Source organism: Monodelphis domestica, chromosome 3 (assembly GCF_027887165.1).
Source record: "Monodelphis domestica isolate mMonDom1 chromosome 3, mMonDom1.pri, whole genome shotgun sequence".
Lineage (NCBI taxonomy): Eukaryota > Metazoa > Chordata > Mammalia > Didelphimorphia > Didelphidae > Monodelphis > Monodelphis domestica.
This window is the reverse complement of record NC_077229.1, coordinates 8,478,705-8,505,562: the sequence shown is the minus strand read 5'-3', so window position 1 is coordinate 8,505,562 and position 26,858 is coordinate 8,478,705. Positions and strand designations below refer to the sequence as shown.

Sequence of the window (26,858 nt, the reverse complement as noted above, 5' to 3'; positions counted from 1 at the left end):
TAAAGCTACTAAAAGTCATTTCGACTTAAGCTAAAATATTTTTATACCACAATATTACTTTAGAACTCTGACATTTAGCCTCCAAACCTAATTTTTAATTTCTTACAATTTCCAATTAATTTTTAGTCTTTCCATGTATTGTTACTGATTATAATTTTTATTGGATCATGATCTGAACAGGATGCATTTATTACTTCTGCTTTTTTTGCATTTGGTTATGAAGATTTTATATCCTAGAATATGGTCAGAGCAAGAGGGGAGTGGCCAGAGAGGGACATCCAACAGGGGCGTGCCTAGAGAGAGCGGACAAAGAGGGCGGGGCTTTGTCATTCTTTCTTCTGCCTGTGGCTATTGTCTCAACCTGACTCTGCAGGTTGTGCGGAACCAGGCCACGCCCACATTTCTTTCCTAGAAGCGCTGGGGGAGGAGACGAGGATGTCCCTGCCCCTCCCCCCACCTTGTCTTCTGACCAAAAGGAGCTCGGAACTGAGGACGCCTGGTGCCCCGGGACCCTTTTCTTTTTTCCCGAAAGCCAGGAGACCGGAGCGCCTTAAACTGAGCTGGGCGAGCGCAGGCACCACCAGCCCTCCGACCCGCAGGGGAGGGGCGGCGGCGGGGTCTTGTCGGGCCCACCATAGGTGTGTAAGAATGAATGGGGAGGGAGGCGGGGCTCACCCGGGAGGCTCGCAAGGAGGGGAGAGGAGGAGGGCCAGCCTAGGGGATAGGGCGGGGCAATCTAGCCTCGGAAGGGGCTGAGCAGAGGCCTACCGGAAACGGGAAGTTAAGTTCGTACCGGGTTTCCGCCTCCTCCGCCACTTCCAAAGCTTTTCCCGCCTCGGCTTCTTAGCCGGCCCTGGAACTCCCTCCGGCCCGTGCCTGAAGCCTCGGTAATGATGAAGTAGTGGCGGGGGCCAGCGGGAAAGGGGGGCCAAATGGGGAGGGGCCAGAGAGAGAGAGAGGAGCTTGGGGGAGGGCGGGCGGCAGAGAGCGTGACTGAGTTCGAATCCTCCCTTTTACGTGTCCCCCTGGGGCAAACACACCTCTCGCCTGTGTCTCCTGGAGTCCAATTTCTGGATCTCCCCTAAAGCGGAGACCCCCTCCCCTCCCCCAGCGTCGTGAAACTCTGCAGCTGGGCGGGGCCAGCTGGGGCTGGAGCGGAGCGGGACGGGCTGCACCAGGTTGCTAATTTTCTGCTGGGAACTCTGTGTGTGTGTGTGTGTGTGTGTGTGTGTGTTGGATGCAGTTTTACCTCACCCTTTAAGGACCCAGGAGTCCTGCCTCCCAGTATCTGGGCCCCAGACCCCACAGCTCCTCCCCGGCCTCCCCTTCACCCCAGGCACCTCCATTCTGGCTAGATGGTCAGTAATCACCAGAGAGAGGGCGGAGGGTGAAGAGGAGTTCAGGAGGCCTTCCTGGAGGAGGCGAGATTGTCATTTGGAGTGTAGGGAAGCCTGGTCGGGCAGTGGTCGTAGCTGAGGAGGGAGAGCCTGTGACCCCCTCATGGAGGACAGCCAGAGAAGATGCTCCTGGCCAGTGCTGTACATAGACGCCCCTGGAGGCTGGTGTGACCCAGGGCAGAGGGGGTGGCAGGGAGGAGGGGAATGGGGCCATTAGGGCTGGGAGTGCTGAAGAGCATCATGGAAGATTTCCTCCAGGGCTGAATGGAGGCTGGCAGGAAGGGGGAAAAGAGCCCAGGAGGCCAGCAGAGGCCCAGGAAGGGATGGGGGGCTGAGGAAGGAGGAGGGTCTTCCCTACGGGGTGGACTGACCTCTGGCAAAAGGAGTCCCACCTGGGCCTGTAGAGTGCTCTGAGGTGGACCTGGGTTCCAGTCTGGCCTCAGGCTCTTCCTGTGCTCTTGGCTGCTCCCCTTTTGTCTTTGAATCCTGAGCCTGTCCTGGCCCCCTGGAAGGGCTTCCTGACTGGAGGATCTCTCTCTGGAGGCTGGCTGGGCTCCCCTTGGAGTACTGGGAGGGACCCCCATGACCGTCCCTCTCTACTATGGGGCCTCTGGAAGGCACTTGAGGACTTCTGGGATGGGAAAGCTCTCAGGTGATCCTCCTACAGCCCCTCCCCCCTTCCTGGAGAGCAGGGCTTTGGCTTTGGGCCAGTTTCTTGTCAGAGTGGGCCTACTTTGGCCACATCCAGCCTCAGTTCCTGGTTCTCCTCTTTTTCCTCCTCCCCCCACCCACACTGACCCACTCCTTCACCTGCCTGATTCTCAAACACCCCCACCCCCAGATGACCCCTCCTTGTGGGCCTCATATTCCCTCAGTCCCCCCATTCCTCCATGGGGCTCTGCTCTCCCCCAGGAGCTCTCTGCTGCCCCCACCTCCCTCAGGCTGTATCTAGGCAGTCTGGGATGAGGACAGGGGGAGGGTCCCTAGGATGGTGGAGGAGGGAAGGAGGGGCTGGCTGCAGGGGGAGGGATCTCTCTCCTGCCCAGCATGGTGGTGGCCCAGGAGAACCCCAACCCTGGGCTGGAGTCTAGAGTTGGGGGAGAGGTCTGGAGGGAGAGAAGGGCCAGTCTAGGAGGCCAGGCTGTCCTGACCCAGGTGTCCTGACCCCCAGCTCCTGCTTAGAGGTTCCTCTGTGCTGCCCTCAGAGCCAGCCCTCTGGGAGAACCTCTGCTAGAAGTTTTCTTTCCTCTGACTTAAAGGGATAATATGAATTTACAGCTCTACTCTATTCTCATGACAACTGAAATGATTAAAAGCTTTTCTCTTATTTTGTGAAAACTCCTCATTTAACCCTTACAGAATCAAGGCCAGAAAAGATGGAGGAGCTTCACCAGATGGACTCACTGGGGCTACTTTGCTGCCTCTACAGGGAGCCTGGAGTGCCAGGGATGACCTTTGAGAGGGACAGACTCCCAGCCCAGGTAAGTGCATTCCAGCCCCAGAAGGGAGCCCCATCAGCCTGGGAGGCCCTTCCCTGGCTCTGACACAAGATTGGCTGGAAGGCTGCTCCCTCCTTCCTGCTGGGCCATTTCTGCCCCCACATTCCAGGTAGGAGGAATAGCTCTTCCCGGCTTTCTTCTCAGTTTTTCGAGTGATTCCTGGGCCCTTGGACAGCTCAGACTTCAAGAGCTTCCCCCAGGCTCTGCCTCTCATGTCAGATTTTTCGCTGGGCACAAGCGAGCGCTGAGGATGACCATTGACTCCTGCTTCCCTGTCTAGGGATCCTGTGTTTGTTCTCTGCTTGCCTGGTGACACTCACACCCTCTTAGTCTGCTTCTTTTCACCTGTTCCCTCTTGAATCTAACCCTAACCCTGGTCTGTGCCATCCTCAGGGAAGACATTGTCCCCTGGTGCTGTTCACTGGCTTCTGCCTCAAGTCCTTGAGTCTTCCTGGGTCTCTCTGGCTCCTTCCTCTTTCCTATTTCTTAGTCCAAGTCAGCCAGTGTGGAGGAACACCCAGGTGTGTGCCTGGCACTGCTCAGCCCAAAGGAAAGCAGAAGTCATTGACTGCCCTCCAGACCCCCCTCCCCTCCCCCAATCTGACCAAGAAGACCCCTCATTAGCCTTGTCCAAACCAGCTCTGTGGGGCCTGGAAGGAAGGAGGCATTGTGGGAAGGAAGACTAAGATTCTGGGAAGACCATTGATTCCCGACGGGAGGATTCAGCTGAGACTGGAAAGAAGCTTCAAGGCCAGAGTGTTGTAAGGATTAGCTTTTGCTAAAGGCAAGCAAAAGATTCCAAAGACTGGGTCAACATTCCAGAGCTCTCAGGAGGTGAGGAACTGAACACAGAGGCAATTGAGACTGACAGTTGTCTCTCTGGGAAGAAGACTGAGAGGAAGTAGAGTTGTATCTCTCTGATGGGAAAAGACTGAAGCTGCCAGGAAATTGGACCATAGTGAACAGTGGTTCTCAACCTTTCCAATGCCGGGACCCCGCAATACAGTTCCTCATGTTGTGGTGACCCCAAACCAAAAAATTATTTTGGTGGCTACTTCAAAACTGTAATTTTGCAACAGTTATGATTCGGAATGTGCATTATGTATTCTCATTGCTACAAATTGAGAGGTTGAGAACCACTAATCTTGAATGAGTGGTTGAGTGAGTGATTACCTCACACTGGTGGACAGTGTGTGTGTTAATCTTCATTCCCTCCTGAATCCTGTGAGGACCTGCAGAGCACTCTTCATCCTGAGACTTTTGCTTGACCCAAAGGGCGCCAGTGTGTGAGATTAACTTTGGCCCTTGTCCCTGTTCTTACCAAAACTCCTAACCTTAATTACTAATGTAAGTTTTAGTTTAATATAGTTATAGTAATTTATAAGGATTTTATTCTCTGTTTGGGCTAAGAGTTATTCCCTGATTCCCCACTCCCTTCCTTTTTTAGCTAAATAAACCATATATAGCGAGTTTGAACCCTTCTTTTAACCCTCCAATAACAAGAGGCAGGAGGAAGAACATTCCCTCTGGGGACACAGAAAGCCCCTGGAAAAGCCCAGAATCAGACCATGAAAGGTCTTGGCCAAGGATCATCCAGGAGGCCAGTGTCCCTGGGTCAGAGGAGTAGGAGGAGGGAGGTGTGAGGGGAGAGGAGGAGTCTGGAAGGTCAGTATATGGTCAGGGTCCTTGCCAGTGAGAGGCAGAATCAGGCAGCTGGGGAGGCCCCAGAGTGATCCCCTGTGTGTGTGTGACACCTCCCTCCCCCACTGGCCTTCTGTTACTGAGCTCCCTAATCCAGGGAGAGTCTGAGGAGTTTGGGGTGAGCCTAGGATGGGCCCTCACACAGAAATGGAACCTTTTTCTCAGAAGAGGAATTTCAAGTTTTCTTGAGCAGAACTGTTTGTACCAGAGCCAGCAGCTGGGTATATTCCTCCTCTGTTCTGTAGTATTCCTCACTGGTGTGGTCCTACTCTTTTAGAACTGGCTGAACAGAAAGGGATGAGTTTCTGTAACACCTCGGATTTTTCTGTGCAGATAGGGTTAGGCAGGTCCTGAGAGAGACATTCTGGCCTTAACACAAAGACATGTGCCTCAGTGATAAAGAATGGGATAGAGACAGACTGGAGTGCTTCATGTTTTCCTGAAAATCTGCTTTCAGCAATCTGTAATAATGCTCTAGGATAAATGTTCATATTCTCATCATTTCATAGATGAGGAAACTGAGGCAAACAGGTTAAGGTTATTTGCAGAAGTTTTTCTGTTTTAAGGATTCAAATGTTTCCATTTTTTGTGGTAATTGCCTCTATCTTAAGTTCAGCTAAGCATTTTTGTCCTTGAACTGCAAAGTAAAACACCTCTGAGGTACCCTTTGACACCTGTCAATTTGGACATGGTGCCAGAAAAAAGAAAATGATAACTTCAGAGATGTGTGAAAGCTGGGACACTCATGCATTGTTTGTGGATTTGTCATCCATTTATTAAGCATTTGGGGGCCATTTGGAACTTTCCCCAAAAGGCTTTCAAACTGTGCATACCCTTCAATTTAAGTTTGTATCCTAGAGATCTCTAACAGATGGGAAAGCACTTATTTATACAAAGATATTTATATAGCTAATCTTTTTGTGGTAGCAGAGAATTGGAAATGGAGGGACATTCATTAATTGAGGAATGGCCAAACAAGGTGTAGTGTAACCCTGTTGGGTTATGAGGAATAACTGGCAGCTTCATTTCAGTGAAACCTGGGAAGACTCCCATGAACCGATGCAAAGTATGAGCAGAAGCAGAGGAACATTTTATAGGATAACAGCAACATTGTGTAGTCAGAAACTGTGAGTGACTCAACTCTTCTCAATAATTCAGGGTTGTTAAACAATCCCAAAGGACTCGTGATGAGAAAAACCATCTGCTTCCAGAGAAAGAACTGATGGACTCTGAATTTAGACCAAAACATATTTCTCTTTTTCCCTTACTTTCATTTTCTTTGGGTTGACATTTCTTCCACACAATGACGAATAAGGAAAAATATTTTATATGGTTGCTTAGGTAAAGACTAGATCAGGTTGCTCCTTCTCTCAGGGAGGGGGAATGGAGGGAGGGAAAGTATTTGGAAGTTAATTTAAAAAATGAATATTGGAAATTGTTTTTACCTATAATTGGGGAGAAAATAAAATATTTTACATACATCTCCCTATAGCTGTGAGATGTGTATGAGATGTTTCTCTCCTAGCTTCTTATAGTGTGATATTTAATATTAAGGTCACATTTCCTTAAACCATGTCTAGTAGAGTGTGGTGTAGGCTTATGCTCTGAGCCTCATTTCCTTCCAGGCTGCATTCCAATTTTCTTATCAGTTTTTACCAAATAAGGAATTTTCTCCCAAATTGCTTGTTTGCCACTTGAAAGGAGGTATTTTCTTTCTTTCTTTTTTTTTTAAACCCTTACCTTCTGTCTTGGAGTCAATACTGTGTATTGACTCCAAGGCAGAAGAGTGGTAAGGGCTAGGCAATGGGGGTCAAGTGACTTGCCCAGGGTCACACAGCTGGGAGGAGTCTGAGACGAGATTTGAACCTAGAACCTCCCGTCTCTAGGCCTGGTTCTCAATCCACTGAGCCACCCAGCTGCCCCCAGGAGGTATTTTCTTAATCTGTCCCATTGCTTTATCTCCTTTTCTTACCAGTACCCAAGGTTTAGAATGACTGCCAACTTGTGTTCTGGTCTGAGCTCTGGCAGTGCTGTTCCCCAGTTATCCAGGCTTCTTTTCATATTGTTTATGCTATGGTTGATCTTTGGTGTTTCTCAAATGAATTTTGTTATGATTTTATTTAGCCCTGTCAGATACCCTCTTTCTCATGGCATGAGGGGCGAAATTATATATTTTTTTCCTTCTGGATTATATTTTTGGATTTGATACTCCTAAGAATTCTATTCAATCTGAATTCTTTCCTGTGAGGTTTCACTAGAGAAATTTATGTGGACTGAAGTGTGGAGCTCCCCCTCTCTGAGGAGGAATGCCAAGGCTGCCATGGCTGCCATTTCCAGAAAACCTCTGTTCTCAGTATTCCAATTAAGTATGGTATCAGCATTTCCTATAGGGTGTGTGAAGAAGCTGGGAGAAGCAGACCTTGTACTATCTACTATGCTGATTCTCTCTTGGGAAGGAAGTGAGGGCTTTGGGGCACCAAGGTGTGAATTGTGGAAACATTCTCCATCTTGTGGCTCTTTTCTGGAGCTGGCTTGGTTCCCTTCCATTCAGTAGTGTGCCTGGGCCAAATTCTGTCTGGTGAGGAATGTGTATTAAATGGAGAGAATTGGGAGAAAGCCACACTGCATTATTTGAACCTCTTCCTACCTGGTTTGGAAACTGGACCGCCTGTACCTGCTGTTTAGAGACCCTCAGCTATAGCCCAAGCTTAGGTTGACCAGAAACACAGTCAGATTTCTGAGACTTATGGAAGGAATTTTTACCTCATTGCACGTCTCAGACATTCAGTGTATCTTATCTGCAATCTGGTTCCATATTGATCAATCAGTTATTGCTTTTTTGTTCTTTTGATTGCTTACAAATATTGGGAAGGAGTGGGACCCCTTTCAGGGAAGTTCCTCTGTCCCTCTTCCCCATCCTGACTTGGCAAGTTCCTAATCTTTTCTCCAGTTAGAAAGCAGATGACCCAACATTGGATTATTTCCTTTGCATTCATTGTCATTATTTAATTCATCTCTTTTAAGGTAGATAAGTCCCTTTCCCCCTGATTTTGAGGTCCAACCCCAAGCCCAGAAAAGGGCCTGGTCCTTATTGGTTAGGCAGTTAGCATACCTTGCTTTAATAAATTGATGTGCTCAGAAGAGCAGAACTTTGATTCCTCAGGCATATCATCTTTCACTTGTCACAGTTAACCTCTTTATTTTGTTCTACATTTTCCTAGAAATCTAGTCCCTGGGTCAAGCTCTCTCAGTCCTCCTAGTGTCACACGAGACCTGCCCCCCAAGTAGCTGTGTTACCCTGTGCTGCCGCGCCCCCCCCCCCCCCCCCCCCAATCATCAAGTAGACTGCAGGTTCCAAGTTTCTCTGGCTTCAGTGTGAGTCCTCATCACCCTTTACCCATGAGAACATGGAACCCCCTTCCAGGTCATGGTAGGGCCTCTATCCTTTCTCCATCTTCTCAGGCTTTGCCTTCTCCTCCTTACCTCCTCCTCTGTATGCTCTTCTCTTTGTGAGATGATAGAGACCTCCTCAGTTTTCCTTCTCTTAGTCCTGTCTACAGCCTCTGTTCCTTTTGGCTCACTCTCTGTTCCTTGATATTCTCTTCTCTCTAGGGTTTTAGGAAATGGCTCTCTCTCTTTCCTGGTTTAGCTCCTACCTCTGATCTGCGATCCTCTGTCTTCTCTGCTGACTCCTCCTCTAGATCTTGTAACAGTGGGGTTTAGGTATGGGAGTTTCTCTAGCCCTGTCTTTGGCCCTCTACTCTTCTTCAGGACTTCTTTACTTGGGGATCTCATCAACTACCATGGATAGAAGCACCATCTCTCTGCTGATGAGTCTCAGATCTGCCTTTTTTGCCCCAATCTCTTTGCTGACCTCCAGTCTTTCATCTCAAATTTCTTTATAGGGATTTCACACTAGGTGACCAGCAAACATCTTGAGCTCAGTGTGTCCCAAACACATTGTTTTCTCTCACCCAGACAGAACCCCCACCTTCTCTATACCTGCATCCTCCTCATCCCTCGGGCTCAAAACCAAGGAGCCCCCCTTGACTCCTCGCTGTCACTTACTCACATATCCAATATAGCACCAGGACCTGTCAGTTTCACTTTCACAGTATCTCTCCAATATGACCCCTTCTGATCTGTGTCAGTGCCATCCTCCTTTTGGGGGCCCACATCACCTTCCTCCTGGAGTATTAAGACACCCTACTGCTAGTTATGCTGCCCTGAGACATAGCAACAGGGCCACAGACACATGACTGACTCCTCCATCTAAGCACTGGGGCCCCTGGGATCCCGGCTGCACTGGAGCACTCTAGAGATTTCCTTTCACACACTAGAATCTCCTCGACTTCCTTCCAGAGCATCCTAGAGCTGCTTTTCTTAAATCTCCTTTGGGCTCTTAAAGACTTAGTTTCTAGTGCTGGTTCTGACACTGACAAAGGGCAGGACCTTTGGGTCCCTCCCTTCTCTGTGGATCAGTTTCCTCCTGTAACTGACCTGAGGTGGGCTCTTCACTGTGATGTGGATTTCAGTCCTCTGTGCTCTGACTTGGACTACTCTAGGAGGCGGTGACATTCCAGGATGTGGCTGTCGAGTTCACGTGGGAGGAGTGGCGCCTCTTGTCACCTCCCCAGAAGGAGCTGTACAAGGAGGTTATGCTGGAGAATGTCTGGAACCTGCACTCTGTGGGTAAGGAGCCCTCTCCCTGCTGCCTGAATCTGCCATCCCAGGGAATATCACCGTCACCAGCAGGCAGGGTTGGGAAGAGTTCAAAATCATGAGGAAGGGATGATAGCTGGTATGCCGAGTCCTAGGGCCAAGGCCCTCCTCCTGCCTGGTTCTCCTGTAAAAGTCCTTTGCATTGTGTAATGGGACCGTGGGGGGCTCCCTTTGGTGTTCTTGAAGTCCAAGGTCAAATGCGTGTTGGAGAATCTCAAACATGGAATCTCAAAGCTGATTCCTTCTCGCCTCTCCCAGGCCCAGAATTGGGTCTCGCAAACCCATCTCTGAAAATTGTTCAGGAGGGTTTTCCTCCCACTCTCTTCCCCTCTAGAGTGTATCTACTTTTGGGGGTCTTTATCTCTTTAACCAACATAAACTTGTAGCTTACAGCACCTTCATGTCCCCAGAAGAGATGGTTGGTCCTTAGTCTTCCTTCCTATTGCTCTAATCTTTCAGTAGACCCAGTGAAGAAGGGAGGAAAGGGATGAAGCATTCATAACAGCTTGCTCTTGTTCCAGGGCTCTGCCGAGGATTTTTTCAGTAATATGGCATTTCTTCCTCACCTTCATCTTCCTAATTCAGTGACACAATTATCTCCATTTTACAGATTAGGAAATAGTTTTTATTAAGTGGCATGTTCAGAGGCACCCATACAGGAGCTGTTTGTGGCAAAATGTAAACTGAGACCTTTCTGCCCCCTCCCCTTCTTGCTGCCTCTCATTTCCAGATAATGGAAAACTATAGACTGAGTCTAGTCTTCTGTGAAGAAAGTACCCTAGAACCTAATGTTCTGATTTCAAATTGGTTCCCCAACCTTCTCTACCCTCCTCTCCCCACCCTATGTGCTGGAGAGACTCCTCCAGGAGGTCTCTTAAGTCTTCCACAGGTCCTGCTTGCCCTCCTCTGTGATTTTCAAGTTGAATGGAGCTGAGAGACATTATTGGGCCCAAGGAGAATTGTTCAGTTCCCCAGGAGAGGAGTTAGAGACTCCTTGAGAGAAGAGTCCCTGAGGCTCAGAGAGGTGTCAGGGAGGGAGGAGCAGGCAGGGTGATGGGACAAAAGCTAATCCCTCTAGGTCCCTGTGTCTGGGGCTTCAGACTGACCCAGAACTGTGACCCTTGGAACCAGTGTGGGAGTTTAGGAGTTTCTGCCAGAATGGACCAGAACATGATGGGGGAGAGGGGGATGCTGTTCATTCGAGGTTCCCCAGCAGGATAACAGGCATATGCTACCCTAGGCTCCTCCATTATAGAACCTGGGGGGGGTGGGGTCAGAATCCTGTGGGAATCTCACGGACAGAGTCTCTGAGTGGAGTTACTGGACTCCCCAACCGTTCCCTAAAGATAACTCAGTGACGAGCTTCTCTCCATCCTCTTCCCTGACTGATTTTCCATGCCTAGGGCTTCCAACTCCCCCAGAAGATGTGATCTCTTATTTGGATCTGAGGGAATTCCCATGGATGCTTGAACAAGATGGCCTGAGGAGCTGCTGCCCAGGTGAGGGAGGGGAAAAGAGATGTGGGAGAGTCAAGATGACCAGAGGGTTCTGTGTGCTCTGGTGAAGTCCGTGTTAGATTTGGGGGGCAAGAAGGCCCAGCTTGGAATTCTTTTTTCAGAGGTTTTAGCAAGGGCTCCCTTGGAAAGTCACTGAACCCCTGATCCTTATTTTCCCCATCTGTAAGATAACCTTTCCCTGTGATCCTGAGGGCAGAGAGGGAAAGGAGGCAGCTGAGCTGGGTAGATTTGGAAGATAAAAGAGCTCTGTAGAGAGATCCAGTTCATGTTCTTTGAAATATGAGGCAAAGTTCTCAGCCCAGAAGGTGAGGAAGGGAGTGGAAGCAAGCCACTCTTGTAGAGCTAGAGACCAGGGAAATATCTGGTAGGCTGCTGTGCTGGGTGGCAAAGTGTAATGTGGAAATTTAAGGCTTCTGGGAGAAGGTTATAATATAGTAATGGTTACAAATGTGGCTACAAGATTTATATAATATTTAACAATGGCCGCCAAGGAATTTACTTATGAAATTCCTAAAATGAAACACTCAAGTCAGAATGAGGTTTATGGAGGTTTAATCACACTGGGAGTAGGGAAAAGGTTAGGGAGAGAAGGAGAGAAGAGAAAAGGGAAAGAGGCTACTCAACCTCTGACCAAGGCAGGGGGAGTTTTAGGCCCAAAGGCCCAGGTGGAAAGAATCAGTCCTTAACTCACGTGACCGATCTGAAGGAAAGCTGTCTGCGGGCGTCCTCCCTCTCCAAGCTCCTAACACCAACTCCCCTCCAGCTCTCTCCACAGGAAGTGCGCGAATTCCAGAGGCTGTTCCCTACCTCACTTCCTGTGTCTCACAAATGCCAATGGTTGGCTCTAGCTTGGCTTAGGACAGCCCAGGTGGGCAGTTAGTTATTTCTGATTTGTCATTGACTAGCACATGCCCGTGTATTGTGGGTGTGCACAATTTTTGGGTGCTAGACCAAGATGGAGACTTTTAAAATTCACAAAAGGGAATCATGAGGGAATTATCATAGTATTGCCTGGCCATGGTGAGGATCCAGGTGAGGTCAGGGAGTCTCAATGTAGAGTGGAGCCAGGCATCTAGTTTCCTGATTTTCCTTCTTTCCATTGACCTGCAGCTCACAAACAGGAGTGAAGACTACTGCTTTACTTAGAAGCGATCCAGGGCTAAGCTTTCCCTAAATCATCAGCCCAGGCTTTCCAGGAGAGAGACCAGAATGCAAGGATCTTGGTAGAGGTTGGGCCTGACATAAGCCCTGAGCCCAGTCAGTAAACATGTATTAAGTAATAAATATGTTCTAGTGACTATGCTAAGGCTTGAACATACAAAGTAAGGGAAACACCAGTCTGGGCTGTCCTGGAGCTCACAATTTAGAATCCAAATATAGAGGTGGTTTAGAAAGAAGCAACAGATCCTGAATCTCACTCTGAGATGATTCAGGGAGAACAGAGTTTCAGAATGTAAATGTATTTAATTCTTCAGGGAAATGAGGAACTAGAGGAGTGAAGAGAATGACAGTTTAAGGAGAAGAGCAATCCAAGGAGGAACTAATCCAAATTCTAATGATAAAAATAAACATAACCATTTGCCTATTTCCCCTAATATGTATTATCCACTTTACAAACATTATCTCATTAGATCCTCATAGGAACCCTAGGAGTCACTTGATATTATGTCCATGTTATTATTGAGGAGCCTGAGACCAACAGACCTCCTGTTATTTGCCCAGGGTTAAAAGTTATAGCAAGTTTCTGCCGTGTAATGAGAATACACCACCACTTGTATTGGGATTTTTAAGAAGAATATCATTAAAATGCCATTATCTCTATAAGGTGGGAAATAGAAAGAGAATTGTACAAGCTTTCTTGCCTGCTTTCTTATAAGAGAATCATGGTCTCAACTTATTGTATGAGACATATTTTTAAATATGAAAAAGGACATTTTTGTTTTAATTGTATTTAGGAGAAGAATATATAATTTTAGTGAAAAGAGGTATTTAAAGAAAGGTAATGGCTACTCTCAAGGACTAGGGAACAGAACAAAATAGTTTATGTCTTGAATAAATGCAAAAAAAGACTGAATTTCTTTATCTGATCTCAGATCCTTAACAAAAAAAATGAGATAGAAAGCAATCACAGAGAGAATTACATAATGCTTACAGAGAAGCTAAATGATGAAATAATAGATTTATTTAGTCTCCGTGTACCCAGTGGTGTCATACCTATGAAGAGAGGATTGAATGTGTAGTCAATGAAAATAAAAGCATAAACATTGAAAGTGAAGTCTAGTACTGTGGACAGAACATGCTCAGTCACAGGATTTGGTCTCAGCCGCCAGGATTTCGGGTCAAGTTACTCATCCAGCCTTTCTGAAGTCATGGTCTGAGTTAGGAATGTAATAAAGCTAGCCTGTCTAAAATCCCATATTTGCCAATGAGAATCAATGAGATCAACATGGGAGATTCTTTGTAATTTAAATTGTTCTTTTGGTTTGAGGTAATGGCATTTTCAAAGGATAGGTTGTTACCATTTATGTTGGAAGACTTTTTTATCTGAAGAAATAGGATATAAAGTGGTTTATGTTCTAACAGTTTAGGAAAAGAGATAGAGTTATGTATGTGTATATGTCAATATATGTTTTTGTAAATTTAAAAATTAATATTCAGTACTTCTAGTATTATATTTAATAATATTTATTAAATTTATCTTGAAGCAAAGGGAAAGTAAAAGGCTACAGAAACCAGGAGAGCTCCCCACCTCCAAGAGGAACTGAAATCTGTGTCTCTGAGAACCAAAATGACAAACCCTCACCACGATATGACTCACATACATGAAAGGGTAAAGGAAATTGTCAGAAATGCAGCCCTGGGCACACATTGTAATGAATACATACTCCCTTGTGATCCTTTGGGAGACTAGTCTCTCCTGTGGTTCATGAAAACATAACTTATAATTTGAACTAGAGGTACATACAAATGTTAGTTTTTTAAAGGGAAATTACAATAATTTGGGGATAAGGGGAAAATAAAATATAAAAGGAACAAAATCAATAATAGGTGCACCCTCTCCAAAAGTTCATCTTCTGGATTCTGGGAGTTTGTCTCTTGTTCTAAATTGGGCTAAAATTCAAAGTTCACATTCACATTCACATTCATTGTGAAATTAAAGTTCACAACAATAACATAGTTCCCCCTGAGAAAAATAATATTACATTCTCTATTGAGGAGGATACAGGGATGTAAATAGGAATTACATAGGGATACATGGTCGAGTCTTAAGGCATCTGAATCAATTTTCAAAACCATCAAGGAATCCAAAGAAATTAAAAAATAAACTTTGAGTGAAATATGGAATATAAATAAGAAATATTTGAAAAGTTTTAGAAAGAAGGAAAAAGAATCACAAATCACAACAGGGTCTTGTAGAGATCCATGTATCATAAGCATGCAATGACAATCGCTCACTAGCTCAATTTAGCAGCCTAGACTACAGTAAGTTGCCACATCGTGAAAGAATATAGAAGACAACACTAGATCTCGAGACAAATGGAAAATAGAATCCCCCAGTTTGACCCTTTACTTCCTGGGATAATGGAGCCAGAACAATCGATGTTATGTGCTTGGTATAGAGTATGGTACAAGGAAGGCCTGCATTTAATACATGTTAAACAGCCGCACCCGCAAGTTTCACACATGATCAAGTCATTGGTCTTTTTTGTGCAGAATGTCATCAATCCCTGTAGAATTGGCTTGGTTTCTTTTACCTTTTGTGCTCATTTGGCACTTTGCAGGTCAAGTTCTGTGCTCCTTTGTGGTCCATTTCTCCTTGGATTAGACATAGTCGTCAAGCAAACGTCTCATAATAGTTGAATAACTAGTGGCAGGTTGCCATAGTCCAAAGCTATTTGGGTATGATTTTATATGTTAGACAAATAGACATCTTAGGATATCCTATTACAAAAAGTAAAAACAGTTAAAAAACCTTTTCAATATTGGTGACGTGCTTCAGAGGCAAAAAATGAGAAAAAATACTGTATGGGACACGTAGGAAGAAAACAAAAATATTAAAATTGTGTATAATTCACAAGTACAGAGGGAAAGTATAGAGGCTACTTTTTAAAAAGTAAGATTCATTTCCTCTTTTACTTACTGTGATCCACAGTGTAAGTTTAAATGAGGTAGATAAAACAATGTGAGTGCAAATAAGGTAGATGAAGCAATAATAAATTCAAGAAAATGAAAAAAAAATTTAAAAAGGCACAAAATGTTACAAAAGGCACATCAGGTCAATGTAGGTAACTAATACATATTTTCTTCTTGGTGGTAGTATGTGTTGCCTTACAAGGGAAATTCATTCAAGTATAAGGATCAACCAAATAAAGTGCAACAAAATAGTACAAATCCAGCAATAAAGAAATCTTATCACAATCATTAGTCAAATACAATCAGTACAAGCAATAATTCATTATCAACAGAAGGTACTTGTTTTACATGGCTACAAGTGAAAGCATGAGTCCCTCTCCAATTTTTATGGCTGTTGTAGTCAGGAGGACTTGAAATGGTCTGTCATAAAGAGGTTCAGTTGACCTGGTACGTTTGAAATTCTTTATGTACACACTATCTCCTGGGTTTAAATCATGAAGTAAGAAGTCTTTGGGACCTGCCTGAACAGCAGCTCCAGAGTCATGGAGTTCTTGCAATTGTCTGATATATGTAGCAATGGTTTTATCCCCTCCTTGCAATGAGGTATAGGCAGGGTTAAATAGTTGTTCCTGAATAGGTGGATGTCCAAATAAAATCTCAGATGGTGAGATGTCTAAATCACCTCTGGGTCTGCTTTGTTACAGATAAAAGAGTGGTTGCCTTAAACTGTGACTGTGGAAATATCGTTTCAAATAAAAAATATAGCGGTCGCCATGGGAAAATTCCCAAATATGAAATACCCAAGTCAGCTGGGTTTTTATGGAGATTTTAATTAATACAAATTAAGGAATTAATGAAAGGGAGACAGTGAGTAAGAGGAAATAATGAGAAAAGGGCTAAACCAGCATAGGCTTAAGCCTTAGGAGAGAGATCAGTCAGTCTTTTATCAACTCACCACAAGATCCTTCCAAGCAAAACTCTAGTGTTCAGAGAGACCCACCAGTTCAACTCCTCAGCTCCATTAAGTTCAGCCACCAAGCCCTCCAGTTCAGCTTTGACAAGCTGACCCTCTCAGAAGCCTTTCTGACCTTTTAAAGAGAATTTTCTCCTATGCCACCTCCCCCCAAGTTCTCACATCTACCAATTACAGTAGACGTTTTCACAGGACTGACCATTCTTAATTCATACCTGAGTAGACTAAACTTTTGAGTAATTCACACCTGAGTAAACTAAAACCTCACACCTCTTTTGTTAAGCTTGTCCCTTGCAAGTTTGCAAGTTGCCTGACCTTCATAGGTACTTAGCACCTTTTTGTATTAGATCTAAAAATAGACCTAGCTTAAGGCTTTTGCCTTACTATAAGTATGGGTTAAGTACTTTTTCATTGTTCAGTAAGGAGTTTACAACTTTATCTTCCCCTAAAGTATGCTTAAGTATGGGTGGAGTAATGTTAAGAGTTCTCACATTCCTGATCAAATACCTTCATTGTTTAAAATGGGGAATATTCTTAACCAAATGTTCTAAGGTAGAGTCTGAGAATTTTTAACATTCACAAGTCTGAGAAATTTTAAGATTCACACCATCTGAGATAAAATAGGGTCAGAGGTAGAATTTCAGGCTATTTCAAATGAGTCCCCATGCACAATCTGCCAATTATGGTTTTAAGTGCTTTATTCTTTCAACTCAGCTGGAACTCTGGGGATTATATGGCATATGAAATTTAGGAATGATCCTCAAACATGAGTAAATCTGAGACAAGACCGCATCAATAAATTGAGTTCCTTTATCTGAATCAATAAGTACTAGTATGCCAAAATGAGGAATAATTTCATTCAGAAGGACTTTGGCAACAAAAGGCACTGTTGCATGAGCAGTAGGAAATGCTTCAGGCCACCTGGTCAGCTAATCACCTGAGGAGACAAAATTTATACTGTCCAGCTGTTGGCATAGAGAGGAAATCAAATTTTATATCCTCAAATGGAGTGTGAGAGGACATCCACCAAAGGCTTTGCCATGAAAGGCGTGTTGATTAAAAGCCTGGCAGGTAGGACAAGCTATGCATACTCTGGAGGTAATTATAGTCATTCCAGGTGCGATCCATGCCCTTTTTACAAAGTCTACAATTCCTTAGGTGCCAAAATGACCATGTTTATGGACGGAGTGACAAATTTGGTTATAGAAATCTCTGGGAAGCAAGGGTTTCCCATCTGATGAAACCCATACTTTATTAATCTGTTTTGTTTTTAAAATTGTGCTTCTATTTTTCCACTTATAGGAAAGGGATAGATCCAAATCATCAGTAATTGTTAGTGACATAATTAATTCAGATCCTTCTATAGCTTCTAGTTTGGCTGCAATATCTGGTTAGCTATTTCTTCTGAAGAAAGGTTCATTGCCATATGTGTGTGCAGAGCAGTGAATAGTAGCTATGACTTAGGTGAACTAGATGGCAGAAATAAGTTTAGTAATAAAGTTTGCCTTGGCAATGCATTTTCCAGCTGATGTTAAGAATCCCCTCTGAAGCCATAGCATGCCAACGGTGTGATATATGCCAAATGTGTAGTGGGAATCTAAATTGTGACCCTTTTGCAATGATACAGGCATGTTTCAAAGCTGTGAGTTCTACACCCTGTTTTCTTACATTTGAGGGTAAGGAAGCAGACCAGAGTATCAAATTAGGTAACTATCGCAGCTCCTGTATAGCACACACCGTCCTTCATAAATGAAGAACCACCTGTAAATAATATTAAATCCAAATCATCCAGGGGAGTGTCTGATAAATCATTATGAGGTTTACCAGCACTGGATCCTAAAGATGTAAAATCATGTAAAGGTTCTCTGGAAGTTGGCAAATCAAGGAGCAAGGTTGCAGGATTAAGAACTCCACAGTGTTTTAGTGTGATGTTCATTATTCAATAGGGTTTCTCATCTTGTAATCCTTTGATCAGTAAATGCCTGTGTCCTATGTATTAATAATAATGCTGCAACCTCATGGGGGCACATTATGGTCAGAGGGAATCCCAATACTAGATCAGCAGGTTTGGTTACTAATAAAGCTGTGGCAGCTACTCTTCTAAGGCATGGTGGTGCTCCTGAAGCTACTGGGTCAAGCTGGGCTGAAGAATAGACTACCAGACGTAGAGCAGGTCCCAAAATTTGAGTTAAAACACCTGAAGCAACCCCTTTATTTTCATGGACATAAGGCAAACAGTTTATCATAATTTGGGATGCCTAGAGTAGGGGCCAACAGGATAGCTTGTTTTAAATTTGAAAGAGCTATTAGGAATTCTGTTTCTAATTTATGTTCAGGGACCAAGTTTTTTTTTGAGTGCTACAAGGGCTTAGTGATTTCCCCATAACAAGGGGGAATATCCGAGAATTGGATTGCTGAAAAATCCAAGAATTGCACTCAATTGCTTTTTAATGGTAAGAGCGCTTATGGATAATTTCAATACGCTTAGGAGAAATTAAACGGGATCCAAGAGTTAAATTGAAGCCTAAATATTGTACCTTGGGAAGACACAACTTAACTTTGTCTTTGGAGACTTTGTGGCCTCTTATGTAGCTCTTAAAAGAGATGCTTGTTATCCTCTTGGCATGCTTCAGCATTTGGTGAAGCCAAGAGCAAATCATCCATATACCGAATTAAAAGACTATATTTAAATATTTTGACATCTGTATCAGCAGTTAAAAATTGTGTAAATAAAGTAAGACTGCCCGTACTGCCCATGAACCCCTGAGGCAAATGAGCCCAGGTCCACTTTAAACCCTTCCAGATGAAAGCAAAGATATGTCTGGAATTCTCATGTATCGGTATAGAAAAGAAAGATGAGCACAAGTCTACTATTGTAAAGTGTGTTGCTATGCTAGGAATAGAAGAAATAATAGTATTTATGTTGGAGACAACAGGGTGTTTATAATGTGATTGTTCACAGCTCTCAAATAGTGGACAAATTGATACTTCCCATCAGGTCCCAATTTTGGCTTTTTAACAGGCAGGATAGGTGTATTGTATCTAATTTTTCTCATTCTATAAGAAAAGTGTTGAGCAAATTTTCATCATCCTTATAAGATGAATTTCATTGATAAAATATGTTGTCCATCTTTTTTGTTAACATAAGTGGCTTGTCCCCAAAATGAGGAACATTATATTTTAGTCCTTTCACATTTTGAATGAAAGGTATATGGTGTCTTAGGGTTACCACATTCCCATGGTGTCCTATTTTGGGCACTTCCCTTAATGGGAAAAGGAATTCATAGGAATCATTCAATGGTTCTGGTTCTTTAGAAGTCGACTGAGGGGATACTGAGGCAACATTGGTGGGAACAGTTATGGTAGGAGGATGAGATTTCCTCGGGGCTGTGATTGGTTGTGAGTTGGGAGAAGGGACAGGAGAAAATGGGGTGTTGGGAAGAAAGATCAGGGGAGGTAAGGTTAGCCAGGAGTTGCAGAGCATGAGAAATATTGCAGAGTATAAGATTGAAGAGTCTCTACCTAAGATATAAGAGAGGGGTTTCCTGTCTTTATTTCAGGAGAAATAGGATTGTCCTCTATTAGTGGTTCAGGAATAGGCTTGCAAAATTCACACTTGTTTTGAATGGGATCAGCATTTTTCATTAGACCATGTAAGAAGTATTTGAAACTGTCCAATGGAGTTTGTATGTCAGCCTGCATTTTAGCTTTAACCTTTTGTATGGTAGCATCTTTTTGTCTTAACATAGAAGATCAGGAAAATAAAATTTCCTTGGAACATAAGGAGAAGATAATCCGGAACTTTTAAGGTTCCTAATTGGACAAAAAAACAGAAGGTTTTCGTGCAAAGTAGCATTTATGCTGTTTAGTATTTTAATTTAAAAAAACAGATTAAAGGAAAAGGGGGAAAAGACAATTTTTAATGTTTATATATTCATGTTATTTTATATGAATTAAAATTTTTTTATTATTTTAAGGTAATTATAATTGGTGTGGGTGTCAGGTAAGGGGAATGGTATTTTGTTTATTTAATTTAATTTTTTTATGATTTTGTTGAATCTTTATTCATAAAAAAATTTTTTAAAATCCGTGTTCATGTATTTATTGCTGCCTTCTGCTGGCAGAAAATAGCCACTGCAGCTAAGCAAGAAAAGAGATGGGGAAAGAAAGCAAAAATTGTAATTTTTTTGCGTTCAATATTGATCTCTAGTTGTCCAGGTATCAGTACAACAGGGAGGGGTTGGACATGGTTAGGGTGGAGGTTGGAGTAGGGTGGTTCGGGTCTGCTAGAAACCAAAATGGAAGATATGACTATAAAACTGGGTGGTGTTTGGGTGTGCATTTTTCCCAAAAGCAAACTGGCTCTGGAGAACTGGGAGTTTGGGTAAAGGAGGACGAGAGCTAGTAATTAGGTAGCCTGTTATGGATGAAAGAGGGCCAAGACCCCCTGCACCTGCCAAGGCAAAGAGCCTGGAAGAGATTAGGAGGCAACCAGCTGCCCTGCACAGAAAGGGATTCCAATTATGAGCTGGGTTGGGCAAGGAGGAGGGAGTCTTTTACTCACCAACTCTCACTGAGGTAAGTACAGCAACAGGAAGCAGCAAGATGCAGAGCAGGAGTGGCAGAAGTTGCAGGGGCACGAGGTTTGGGCAAGCTGCTGGCAGATAGCAGCTCAAGTCAGTGGGGGAAGAGAGAGCTCAACTGCAGCCTCTCAGCTTGGGTGGCTGGGGCAGGAAATCCAGCAGTTAAAACTCAATTTCTTGTCCCTTCGTAGGTTTCCCAGATTGCAAAATGTAAAATTAATAAATCTCCACATATTATATTTAGTAATATTAAATTTAACTTGAAGCCAAGGGAAAGTCAAAGGCTAGAGAAACCGAGAGAGCTCCCCAACCTCCATGTGGAACCAAGAGCCGGGACTGTGCAAACCAAAACTAAAAACCCCAACCGCGTCATGATACAATACACAGAAGGGAAAGGGGAATTGTTGTAAATGTAGTGCTGAGCACACATTCTAATACATTTTTACTGTTTGTTTCTTTTAGAAGGAAAGATTAGACCTGAAATGAAGGTGAAGCCAACAGAAATGAGCCTTCCTGTAGAAGAAATGGACCTACAAAGATTCATGAGTGATGGTCCTGATAACTTTTCTTTAAAAGAATTCTGTGTTTCACCTCCTAATTTATCTCATATTGAACATCAAAGAATGTACACCAAGGAAAAATCTAATGAACATAATCAGAACGGAAAGACTTTTACATATAGGTCTAGTCTTACTGGACATCAAAAGATCCACATTGGGGAAAAGCCTTATGAATTCAAGCAATGTGGAAAGATATTCAGTCAGAGCTTCCATGTTGCTGTGCATAAGAACATTGCGGTGAAACCTTATGAATGCAAGCAGTGTGGAAAGACATTTACTTGTAGTTCCCATCTTGCTGTTCATCAGAGAATCCATACTGGGGAGAAACCTTATGAATGTAATCAATGTGGAAAGACATTCACTTGTACCTCCCATCTTGCTGTACATCAGAGAATCCACACTGGGGAAAAACCTTATGAATGCAAGCAGTGTGGAAAGACATTCAATCAGACTTCCAGTCTTGCTGTTCACCAGAGAATGCACACTGGGGAGAAACCTTATGAATGTAAGCAGTGTGGAAAAACATTCAGTCAAAACTCTGCTCTTGCTGTTCATCAGAGGATCCACACTGGGGAGAAACCTTATAAATGTAAGCAATGCGGAAAGACATTCATTCAGAGGTCCAGTCTTGCTGGGCATCAGAGAATCCACACTGGAGAGAAACCTTATGAATGCAAGCAGTGTGGAAAGACATTCAGTTACACCTCTAGTCTTGCTGTACATCAGAAAATTCACACTGAGGGGAAACCTTATGAATGCAAGCAGTGTGGAAAGACATTCAGTCGGAGCTCCAATCTTGCTGTACATCAAAGTATCCACACTGAGGTGAAACCTTATGAATGCAAGCAGTGTGGAAAGACGTTCAGTCAGAACTCTGCTCTTGCTGTTCATCAGAGGATTCACACTGTTGAGAAACTTTTTGAATGCAAGCAATGTGGAAAGGCATTCAGGTGGAGTGACAATCTTGTTGTACATCAGAGAATCCACACTGGTGAAAAACCTTATAAGTGCAATCAATGTGGGAAGACATTCATTCAGAGGTCCAGTCTTGGTAGACATCAAAGAATGCACACTGGAGAGAAACCTTATAAATGCAGACACTGTGGAAAGACATTCAGTCAGAGCTCCCATCTTACTGTTCATCAGAGGATCCACACTGGGGAGAAACCTTATGAATGCAAGCAGTGTGGGAAGAAATTCAGTCATAATTCAAGTCTCGCTGGACATCAGAGAATCCACGCTGAAGGGAAACTTTAAAAATACAAGCTTTGTGGAAAGATTCAGGTGTAGCAACAATCTTGCTGTGCATCAGAATCCACACTGGGGAAAAACCTTAAAAATATAAGCTTTGTGAAAAGATGTTTATATGTAGCTCCAGTCTTGCTATTGTATGAAGGGAACTTAACCTCTCCTGTCTGGGGCAACATGCCTGGCATGAGCCTCGACTTGACTCAGAGGCAAGAATCATGATGGAAACCATTGAGTGTGGATAGAATGGCAGCAGGAAAAGGCAGCAATAGAGAAGAGGAATGCCCCTCTATGTGCACTTGTAGTTAATACCTTTTTGTAATTTGGGATGGCTACAGCAGGGGCAGATACTTATCCTGTTCCAATTTAGAGAGATCTGACATGTGCCAGACTCTATTCTAAGTGGTTGAGTTTTTTGTCAGTTCTATTAGGGGATTATCCATAGCTAGGAATCCACTGTCTACAAAACCCTGTTTGTCCTAGAATTGCTCTAATGTGAATTTTAAAACTACCCCACCCTACTCAGACTGTACTTTAGAAGATCTGATTTAGCCATTTCCTGATTAGTAACAAAGGAGGTACTTGGTCTAACAGAATCAAGTCTTGGGAACTCTACCCTTCACCCTACTTAGTTTAATAAGGTCAGGAATGTCTGCATCATACTCAAGGATTAAGTAAGTGTCTGAGAAAATGGCCTTCAACAGATGTGCAGAAACTGCGGACAATTGTAGGACAGATAACTGCGCTGTCCTACATCAAGCTAAACTATCATTGGTACAGATGAGATGCAGGAAACTGATGTAAAACCGTCTATATAAGGCATGTCACTTCCTCTCTTTGCACTCTTTTTCCGGAGAGGTGTTTCTGGTTGGCAGTGTACTAAGTGTTCTGAGATCTTGGCGTTGTGACAGCTATTTATCTGGTTTTTTGGCAGGGAGTTTGCCCTTGAGCTAATTCAGATTCAGGCATCTTGGCTGAGCCCTCTTGGAGTTCAGGCTGATTCCTTCCTCTTTTACTCTCCAAAACCTTGCCTTCTAGAGCTTCTAATCTTCCTGTCTGGCATAAGCCAGGTGGGAGAAATCCTACACCCTTTTCCTTCTCACTTCTTAAATTTATTTCCACCATATTAATGTAAGTCACCATACATTTCCAGACTGACTTGGGTAAATTTTTTTTTGTTGTTATTTGGGACATCCATGGCGGCCAATAATTAATATAGTTTATGTCACAATGCTAAAATTATCCTTTACACTAATCTGTTTCTTAGTGGAGGGTGTGCTTAACTTTTGAATATCCTCAATGAGCTTAGGGGAAATAAAAGGAGCACCAGGAGCTAAAATGAGCCCATAACACTTCACTTTGGGGAGACACCACTGAACTTTTGCCTCTGAGATCTTGTTTCCTTACATAGATCCAAAATACATTTGCTTTTTTCTTGGCATGTTGTGGCATTTGGTGGGGACACAAGTAAAATTACAAAATGTATCAGGTGTTTTGCTTTAATCTAACTTTTTAAATCTTGTGTTAAAATGCGAGAAAATAAAGTGAGATTTTCAAAGCACCCTTGGGGGAAAATAACACCATGTCCCTTTGGGACCTTTCCAAGTGGAGGCAAATACATTTCTGGAATCTCCTTAAATGGGTATCCAGAAAAATCCTGAATAGAAATCTGCCATAAAATATGAGGTAGTGCTAGGGAAAAGGAGATAATTGTGGGGGGCTTAAAACCATAGGGTGTTTTGATTGTTACAGCCCTTAAATCTTGTACAAATTGATAGACAGGTTTTCTATTTACATCTAATTTTGACTTTTTAACAGGCAAGATAGGTGTATTCAGTTTTACATGGTGTTACCTGTTATTCAATTAATTTTTCACTATAGTATTTCCATCAGTTGCCTCTTTTGATAGGGGATATTGAAGAATGGAAGGAGGGTGAGCCACCTTTTGTTTTGATTTGATCAGGAACAACTGATTTGAGTAGGCCTACATAGGAAGATGTGGCCCAGAGAGATTCAAGTATATCAGCTGGTATTTCAAAGGTGTGAAGTTTGTCTACCTTCTGTCTAAAAGTAGTACAGGGAGGAAATTCAAATATTCCTCAGGCAATTCTAGTGTCAGCAGCATCTTGAGCACATGTTATTATGATTCTTAAGTTTACATAAAAGTTCCCTCTATGATTAATAGGGGAGCTAGGCATTAGAAGGAAAGAATGTTCTACTGATAGAGGTACCACAGACACCATTTGAGAGGAAAACTTTGGGACCTTCAGAGTTGCTCTGGATACACCTACTATATTTAGGGAGTAAATAGAACTGCACATGGAATCGGGTTTACTTAACACTGATTTGGAAGCTTGTAAGACTTAAAATTGTTGAAGGCCATAAACTGGTGATTAAAATAGTGAAAGACTTGAGTTGTAGTACATATAAGAGTAGATGTAAATTGTGACCGCAGAAAATATGTTTCACTACAGTGTCTTGTTTCAAATCAATATATAAGGTGGTCGCCAGGAAAATATTCCCAATTATTCAAATATACCCAAGTCAGCTGGGTTTTATAGAGACTTTAATTAATACAAATGAGGAATTAAAGAAAAAGATAGAAAGAGAGAAAAAAAGGAAATAATGAGAAAGGGATAAGCCGGCCCTGGCCAGTCCTGACCAACCCAGACCTAAGCCCTAAGAGAAAAGATCAGTCAGTCCTTAATCACTCACCACAAGATCTGTCCAAGCAAGGATTCTAGTGACACCAGGCCAGCTCCATCTCAGTTGACTTCACCAGCTCAATCCTCTATCTGAATGTCCCCGAGTCTCGAGAGAGACCCTTCAAGGCAGCCTTTTCCCAGCTGACTGTTTTTAGAGAGAGCTTTTCGTCTCTTTTTAAAGGGCATTTTCTCCTATGTCACCTCCCCTAAGTTTTTCCATCTACCAATCATAGTAGACGTTTTCCAAAGGACAGCCCATTCTGAATTCACACCTGAGTAGACTAAACTTTTGAGTAATCTACACCTGAGTAGACTAAAATCTCTAAGTTCTCACCTCTTTGTTCCTTGTAAATTCACAAACTGCCTGACCTTTATAGGTACTTAGCACCCCTTTGTATTAGTTCTAAAAATAGGCATGGCTTAAGTATGGGTTTAAGTACTTTTCATCATTAAGTTCAGCAAGGAGTTTTCTCCCCTAAAGCAGGCTTAAGTACGGGTGTAGTAGAGGTCTCACATTTCTGATCTAAGTAGAGTTCACTGCCCAAATGGGGAATGGTCTTAATCCAATCTTATGAAGTAGGGTCTGGGAATATTTAAGGTTCACAATCCCCCCATGATGATCAATGGGAGACTAGTCTACCCATTGATCATTTAACATAATCATCTTGTAGTCCTAAACACACTTCTAACTATAGATATACACAATATTCAATTTTCTAAGAGAAATTAGAGTAATGAGGGAGGAAATAGAAAAGAAAGAAAGCAAAACCAATGTTTTGCTGGGTGCTTTGACAGAAAGCCAAATTAGGGGCAGTCCCTTTTGGCATAAATGTGTACATTTACAATAAATGTTCAATCAAAGTTCAGTTCAACCATATCCAAAGTTCATTCTTGATGAAGTGTAGGTTTTCTGGAATCTTTCTGCAACAATTCATTCTCTGGATTTAGAAGTTTCAAGCTTCTTTCTTGAAGATCTTTTCTCGAACAAAATCAAAATCTTGGATTTTTATAAAAATACAATCTCATACAAAAAAAATCAAAATTCTTGGATTTTAAATTAAAATACAATCCCCCCTGAAGTAGGTGTCTAAGAGGCAATCATCATAAATAAGTGTCCTCAATTTTCAAGGTTACATGAGGTTGATTACTATTGTGAGAGTAAAAAAGAATGAATATACACCCAAGTATTCAATTTTATAGGATTTAATAACAAGTGAGAGAAAATGATTTGTTCAGCTGAGTGATCAAAGCACAGAGCTAGAGACCCACATCTGCAGTGCTTTGTCAAGGAAGAGACCAATAAAGCCCTGTAGCGTGGGTTTCAGCCAAATTTATCTTCAAAAAGTCAGGATGCAAAGTGATGATATAACTTGAAAGGATGTTGGGTAAGTATAATTCACGTGTATCAAATTTCCATTTGCACATTCCAAATTAGGCTCAAATTCAAATCAAAGGTCATGAAAATATCAGTCCTCCCTGAGGAGCTGAGGAGGTTAATAATTCTCTTAAGAGGATATAAAGAAACATTCAGATCTCACAGGGATACATGGCTAAGGCATGATGCATATAAATTACTGCCCATCAAAGACATAAGAAAAATAGCACGAAAATCCAAATAACTACTGGATAAAAATTCTAAATATTCAATTTCAAACCTTATATGTAAAAAATTCTAAATGAAAAGAAATCATAATAGGTCCATGAGTTAATGAACTGATTAAAGCTATTTAAATCCTATTAGTCCATAGCAGCAATCATGCCAGGACCACAGTCAACTGCCACAGCATAAAAGATGGAAAAGGGAATAGGTTTTTATTAC

At 42.9% G+C, this 26,858-nt stretch overlaps 1 protein-coding gene across 4 annotated transcripts; it reads left to right on the top strand.

The window, feature by feature from the left end:
- The first annotated feature begins 325 nt into the window (after positions 1–325).
- LOC100617012 (zinc finger protein OZF-like) lies at positions 326–25,908 on the top strand. 4 transcript variants are annotated; one of them, XM_056821280.1, is made up of 5 exons: positions 326–638; positions 2,757–2,878; positions 9,163–9,289; positions 10,723–10,818; positions 20,989–25,908. In XM_056821280.1, the coding sequence occupies exons 2-5, from the start codon at positions 2,774–2,776 to the stop codon at positions 22,341–22,343; spliced, it is 1,683 nt and encodes a 560-aa protein (XP_056677258.1). In that variant the 5' UTR covers positions 326–638; positions 2,757–2,773; the 3' UTR covers positions 22,344–25,908. The 4 variants fall into 4 exon arrangements, with proteins under 4 accessions (XP_056677258.1, XP_056677257.1, XP_056677259.1 ...); XM_056821279.1 differs by lacking the exon at positions 326–638 and adding an exon at positions 781–887; XM_056821281.1 differs by lacking the exons at positions 326–638; positions 10,723–10,818 and adding an exon at positions 781–887.
- The last annotated feature ends 950 nt before the right edge of the window (positions 25,909–26,858 follow it).

Excerpts from the sequence above, each read along its gene's own strand:
- LOC100617012 (XM_056821280.1), top strand. The coding sequence starts at position 2,774 with ATGGAGGAGCTTCACCAGATGGACTCACTGGGGCTACTTTGCTGCCTC. Across the intron at positions 2,879-9,162 it reads GGGACAGACTCCCAGCCCAG|GAGGCGGTGACATTCCAGGA; the intron begins GTAAGTGCATTC and ends GGACTACTCTAG. Across the intron at positions 10,819-20,988 it reads CCTGAGGAGCTGCTGCCCAG|AAGGAAAGATTAGACCTGAA; the intron begins GTGAGGGAGGGG and ends TGTTTCTTTTAG.